At 44.2% G+C, this 7,138-nt stretch overlaps 1 protein-coding gene across 16 annotated transcripts in view; it reads left to right on the top strand.

The window, feature by feature from the left end:
• DST (dystonin) overlaps positions 1-7,138 on the top strand; it is a 496,895-nt gene that overhangs the window by 60,352 nt on the left and 429,405 nt on the right. For all 16 annotated transcript variants that reach the window (XM_032299802.1, XM_032299799.1, XM_032299795.1 and 13 more), the window contains exon 3: positions 1,123-1,323. In XM_032299802.1, the coding sequence (XP_032155693.1) occupies positions 1,123-1,323 (201 nt within the window). The remainder of the gene's footprint in view (positions 1-1,122; positions 1,324-7,138) is intronic.

Below are 7,138 nucleotides of genomic sequence, written 5' to 3'. Positions count from 1 at the left end.
GCGAATTTTTTTTTTTTTTTTTTTGAGACGGAGTTTCGCTCTTGTTCCTCAGGCTGGAGTGCAATGGCGCGATCTCGGCTCACCGCAACTTCCGTCTCCTGGGTTCAGGCAATTCTCCTGCCTCAGCCTCCTGAGTAGCTGGGATTACAGGCATGCGCCAGCATGCCCAGCTGATTTTTTGTATTTTTAGCAGAGACGGGGTTTCACTATGTTGACCAGGATGGTCTCGATGTCTTGACCTCGTGATCCACCCGCCTGGGCCTTCCAAAGTGCTGGGATTACAGGCGTGAGCCACCGCGCCCGGCCATAATTTTTGTATTTTTAGTAGAGACAGGGTTTCGCCATGTTGGACAGGCTGGTCTCGCACTTGTGACCTGAGGTTATCCACCCACCTAAGCCTCCCAAAGTGCTGGGATTATAGGCCACTATGCTCGGCTTGAATTTTATCTGTATTTATGTCATTTAAAATTTCAAAGCTCTGTGAGTGGAATGTTATATGTTTTATAGGTTAGAACAGTTGGACTCGGAAATATTTAATACATTGTGTAGTTATAACTAAGAAGTCAGCATTTGGACCCAATTCAGCTGATGTCCAAATCCATACCCTTTGTTCCACCACATTGGCTCCATTTGAGTTTGGAATCCTCACTTTGTGGTGTTTTGTAGTGATGCTTTGCATTCCTGCTTTCCTTCCGCGGAAGGAGCCTCTCTCAGGAATGTAAAGTAGCACTTTACCCTGGAGTCATATCCCGTGCTTCTTCCTACACTCTACCTCAGGCCAAACTGGAAACACCCTTCTTCACTCACACTCTGCTTGATGCTTCAGTCAAGCAGTGTGCCCACCTGCCTTTTTTTCCTCCCTTTTTTTGGGACTGGCTTTACTCAATTCAAAATGTTTCTTAATGTAGAATAACTCTGGGCCCTGAAATACTGGGGCGCTTTAAAGAACACTTGTGGGGAAACCTTGCTTGCATGTTGAGCCTCCTCCATGCTCACTTTGGGGGTGCACATGATCTCACTGAACAGAGTGATTTTTGGAGCTCTTTGTATAATTAGCCCTGGAGAACTTCCAAACTAACTCAGTACAAATCTGGATTTGCTTGGTTGTGTTTTCTGCCACAGGGATTCAGAGCAAGCCCTCGGCATATTAGAAGACGGGTCGCAGCGGCTGCAGCTGCCCGTCTGGAAGAAGTGAAGCCCGTGGTGGAAGTTCACCATCAGAGCGAGCAAGAAACTTCCGTGAGGAAGCGAAGAATCAAGAAGAGTAGCCGAGTCCAGCCAGAATTTTATCACTCTGTTCAAGGTGCATCAATCAGGAGGCCTGTAAGTAGAGAACTGTCATTTATAAAAATATTAAATTCGCTGTCAAATTGTGTGGTTCTTCTTTTAGTTTAAAAACATGATCAGATTAACTTTGAATAATTGGGAGGTTATGTCGTTGTTATTCCCAACAAGTGGCAGTGTACTCACATGAGTTCCAGCAAGGAATATGGTTTCATAGAAGATTCTAGGGTGGATAGATAGCTGACACAGACCCAAGAGTTAGTCAGTGTCAGGCAGCTGATATGAAGGCTGGTGAGTTCCCAGCTAGGCTGGAGCTAGGGATCTAGAATGAGGATGGGGACCTAGAGTCAACAAATCTAGGTGTGGTAATGAGAAAATCAGAATTGGTGAAGAGAATGACAAAAAAACCAATGTAGGGATAGGAGAAGCAGCAAAGGAAGGTGGGGCGGGAGTCTTGGGCATTAACAGTGGCTGAACTCCTCTTGGAGGCTCTTGAGCTGGTAAGACCTGTGCCTCCCTCCACAGCCAGCCCAGGCTTCCGCTGTACGTGCCTTGGCCTTATCAGGTGTGACCTTTATATTGTTATAAGGCAGCATCATTGTCGCTTTTTAAGCTGGTGCCCTGTGTTTCTGTTGGCCACAATGTTGCCTTTCATCAGAAATTCAGGGCTCAGGCCGGGCGCGGTGGCTCAAGCCTGTAATCCCAGCACTTTGGGAGGCCGAGGCGGGTGGATCACGAGGTCAAGAGATCGAGACCATCCTGGTCAACATGGTGAAACCCCGTCTCTACTAAAAAAATACAAAAAATTAGCTGGGCATGGTGGCACGTGCCTGTAATCCCAGCTACTAAGGAGGCTGAGGCAGGAGAATTGCCTGAACCCAGGAGGCGGAGGTTGCGGTGAGCCGAGATCGCGCCATTGTACTCCAGCCTGGGTAACAAGAGTGAAACTCCGTCTCAAAAAAAAAAAAAAAAAAAAAAAAAGAAATTCATGGCTCATCTGGGAGCTGGTCTTCACCTCCTTCTCACATCCCGAGCACACTGTTCTAAGTGCTCTGGTTTTTCTTTTTTTTCTTTTTTTTTTTTTTTGAGACGGAGTTTCGCTCTTGTTACCCAGGCTGGAGTGCAATGGCGCGATCTCGGCTCACCGCAACCTCCGCCTCCTGGGTTCAGGCAATTCTCCTGCCTCAGCCTCCTGAGTAGCTGGGATTACAGGCACGCGCCACCATGCCCAGCTAATTTTTTGTAGTTTTTAGTAGAGACGGGGTTTCACCGAGTTGACCAGGATGGTCTCGATCTCTTGACCTCGTGATCCACCCGCCTCGGCCTCCCAAAGTGCTGGGATTACAGGCTTGAGCCACCGCGCCCGGCCTGTGCTCTGGTTTTTCTTTCCTTGGTTCTGGCACACGGGCTTTTTACCAAGGCTGGGGCTAAGAAAATGCCATTTTAAAACTTGTAAAGTTATTTTATTACTGCAATAATTTTATGTTGCTTTGGGATTAGAAAAAAGTGTCTGTATGGTTCATCCCTATGCTGCGGGGAGCCTGCTGTTGTTTCTGGTGCCAACCTACGGAGCCGTCAAGATTTGACTTGAAAATGTTTTTGTAAATTATCGAAACAGAACTTGCGCTTCTATGGGGGTAACTGTGTGGCAGGCACATGTGGAGATTGTGAGAAGGCCGGGAGAATGTCTGACTCAGTAACCAGGCCAGCGACCATGGAAAGAAGTTAAATGCATTTACAGAAAAGGACCTGTTAATCATAACCAATTGAAGAAAAAGTACATCTTTAGAAATGAGACTTCATTTTTCATGATTCAATAAAACAAAGGCTAAGTAGAATTTGGTATCTATGCAGAGAATTATGAAAGGGTAGGAAAATTCATTCATTCAACAAACATGCTTTTTATACAGAAAATCAGGGACATATATGTTAACTAAGGGCTTAATGCATAACAGGTATTATGTCACTCATTTAACACTTCCGTAAGGTAGATGTTATTACTATTTTTTTTATTCATACTATTTTTTTTTGAGACAGAGTCTTGCTCTTTTGCCCAGGCTGGTGTGCTATGGTGCAATCTTGGCTCACTGCAACCTTCCGCCTCCTGAGCTCAAGTGATTCTCCAGCCTCAGCCTCCCAAGTAGCTGGGATTACAGTCACCCGCCACCATGCCTGGCTAATTTTTGTATTTTCAGTACATGGGATTTCACCATGTTGGCCAGGCTGGTCTCGAACTCCTGACCTCTGGTGATTCTCCTGCCTCAGCCTCCCAAAGTCCTGGGATTACAGGCATGAGCCACCGCGCCCAGCCAAGGTAGATGTTATTATTCCCATTTTATGGAAAATGAAACTGAGCCCCAGAGACAATATATAACTTGCCTGAGGTTACATGGTTCTAGGTGGCCTGCCGCCAGAACCCAAGCACGTACCTCTATAGTCTGTTACTTCCTATAGTACCTGGTCACTAAGAAATCACAGTTGAAAAAGCCGGGCACGGTGGCTCATGCCTGTAATTCCAGCACTTTGGAAGGCTGAGGTAGGTGGATCACCTGAGGTCAGGAGTTCGAGACCAGCCTGACCAATATGGTGAAACCCCATCTTTAAAAAAAATAAAAAATAATTTAAAAAACAAAAAATCACAGTTGAGTCAATCTATAGACATGCACACAAGCAATTATAATGCATGTTCTGTGCTTTGAAAGTACTGTTCTAGAGTTATACACAAGGCATTATGGAATCATTTTGGATCTCCAGAAATATTTATAGATAAGCAGACGCCTGAGATGAGTTCTGAGAGACAAGGAGGAATTTACCAAGTACAAAGTGGAAGTAGGTATCCTGATGAGAAGAGCATATGTAAAAGTGCAGACACACAGAAGGGTATGGCATTCTCAGTGACCAACTTGAGGTGGTGCTGGCAGATGAGACTGGTGGTTTGGGTAGAGGCCAGATAAGAAAGGGCTTGTATATGTGTATGTATGTGTGTGTGGGTGTATGTATGTGTATATATATATAGACATATACTTTTTTGTTTTGAGATGGAATCTTGCTCTGTCACCCAGGCTGGAGTGCAATGGCATGATCTTGGCTCACTACAACCTCTGCCTCCCGGGTTCAGGTGATTATCCTGTCTCAGCTTCCTGAGTAGTTGGGATTACAGGTGTGCGTCACCATGCCTGGCTAATTTTTGTATTTTTAGTGGAGACTAGGTTTCACTGTGTTGCCCAGTCTGGCCTCAAACTCCTGAACTCAGGCAATCCACCCGCCTCAGTCTCCCAAAATGCTGGGATTATATACGTGAGCCACCACACCCAGCCAGTGGGCTTTTATATTATGCTAAGTAGTTGAACTTATTTTCTGTAATAGGGATCAATTGAAGGTAGGGAATAGGTGAATTGTTTCTCTTGCTTAGGGTGTAGCTAATTCCTGGCTTCTTCTAATCTCCTCACGTGGATTGAGAAATAAGTGATTATCATCAAAGTTTAGAAACTCTCGACCATCATTATTCTCTCACAAGCCCTCTACATAACTGCCTTGGTTAATGAGACATAGTCTTTATGCCTCTGTGACTTGGAACCTGCTGTCTACTTTGCCCTTTAATGTTTTTCCTCATTCTTTGTTTGCCTGGTAAACTTCAGTTCACCTTTGAGACTGATTCATGCTCAGATGAGTCAGGTGAAGTCTTTTCTGATCCTTCCTAATCCTTCCTATCTGAGTGAGGTGCCCTTAGTTTTGATCCTCAGCACTAAGTAAAAACCTCCATCAAAATAGGAGGTTTCTGCAGTAAGAACCCCCATGTGGGTTCAAATCCTGCACTGTGTATCTGCAGGAAACAGCACACTAAGACGGTTTAACTGAAGAGAGTTTAATGAAGGGACAATTTACAGAAATATGGGCAGGGCCCAGATGCTTTATCAGCCTTCAGGTGGAGGCTATCTGCTTCCTACTCCTGCTTAAGGGGCAGCAGAGGGCAGTGGTCTTAATGGATCCTGGTGGGAAGAGCTGGAGCCATGGAAGAGCCCTTCCACAGGAGCGGGGCTGAGGGATGCAGCTACTGCCACAACCTAGTGAGTCAGGAGGGAGCATGGCGAATAAGTATAGTGCTGCCTTAGCTCCTGCTTCCAGTGGTACCTCCTTTTGACCCAACCTACCTAGAAGCCAGAAGGCAAAGCAAACTTGGGTGATGCGGATCACAGCCATTAGTTTCCAGGGACTGAGCAAGGAAGAGATGGACATATAATTTGAAAGAGTGGCAGGGACAGCAAAGAATAAAAACATACCTACCTGGTGGCTGAGCATGGTGGCTCACTCCTGTAATCCTAGCACTTTGAGAGATAGAGGTGGGTGGATCACTTGAGGCCAGGAGTTTGAGACTAGCCTAGCCAACATGGCAAAACCCCCACTCCAGCCTTGGTGATAGAGCGAGACTGCGTCTCAAAAAACAAACAAACAAACAAACCTGGTATCCTTTGTTAAGGTATTTCAATTCTCTGAGAATCAGTATCCTCATTATAAAGTGAAATAGGAGAAAGGACACCCTTTTCAACAAATGGAAAAGGTTGGGCTAGCCACATGCAGGAGAATGAATCCGGATCTTCATATCTCACCTTGCACAAAAATCAACTCAATATAGATTAAGGACTTAAATCTAAGACCTGAAACTATAAAAATTCTAGCAGATAACATTGGAAAAACCCTCCTAGACATTGGCTTTGGCAAGGATTTCATGACCAAGAACCTGAAAGCAAATGCAATAAAAACAAAGATTAATGGTTGGGACTTAATTAAACCAAAGATTTTTTGCACGGCAAAAGGAGCAGTCAGCAGAGTAAACAGACAACCCACAGAGTGGGAGAAAATCTTCACAATCTGTACATCTGACAGAGGGCTAATATCCAGAATCTACAGCTAACTCAAACTGATCAGTAAGAGGAAAACAATGAATCCCATCAAAAAGTGGGATAAAGATATTAATAGACAATTCTCAAAAGAAGATGACACACAAATGGCCAGCAAACATATGAAAAAGGCTCAACATCACTAATGTTCAGGGAAATGCAAATCAAAACCACAATGCGATACCACCTTGCTCCTGCAAGAATGGCCATAATCAAAATATCAAAAACCTGTAGATGTTGGCATGGATGCGGTGATGAGGGAACACTTCTACACTGCTGGTGGGAATGTAAATTAGTACAGCCACTGTGTTAGTCTGTTTTATGCTGCTGATAAAGATCTACATGGGACTGGGAAGAAAAAGAGATTTAGTTGGACTTACAGTTTCACATGGCTGGGGAAACCTCAGAATCATGGTGAGACATAAAAGGCACTTCTTACATGGTGATAGCAAGAGAAGATGAGGAAGAAGCAAAAGCAGAAACCCCTGATAAACCCATTAGATCTCATTAGACTTATTCGCTATCATGAGAATAGTACAGGAAAGACCAACCCCTGTGATTTAATTACCTCCTCTTGGGTCCCTCCCACCATACATGGGAATTCTGGGAGATAAAATTCAAGTTGAGATTTGGGTGGGGACACAGCCAAACCCTATCAGCCACTATGGGAAACAATGTGGAGATTCCTTAAAGAACTAAAAGTAGGACAATTTGATCCAGCAATCCCACTAATGGGCATTTACCCAGAGGAAAGCAGTCATTATATGAAAAACATACTTGTACATGCATGTTTATAGCAGCACAATTCAGAATTGCAAAATCGTGGAACCAACCCAAATGCCCATCAATCAATGAGTGGATAAAAAACTGTGGTGTATACGATATATACGATATGTATACGATATATATATATATATATGATATAGATATATGATATAGATATATGATATATATAT

This window comes from Sapajus apella, unplaced genomic scaffold (assembly GCF_009761245.1).
Source record: "Sapajus apella isolate SASKATOON/1434 unplaced genomic scaffold, GSC_monkey_1.0 scaffold41, whole genome shotgun sequence".
NCBI classification, from domain to species: domain Eukaryota; kingdom Metazoa; phylum Chordata; class Mammalia; order Primates; family Cebidae; genus Sapajus; species Sapajus apella.
The sequence above is the reverse complement of the archived record's forward strand: the minus strand, read 5'-3'. Positions and strand labels throughout refer to the sequence as shown.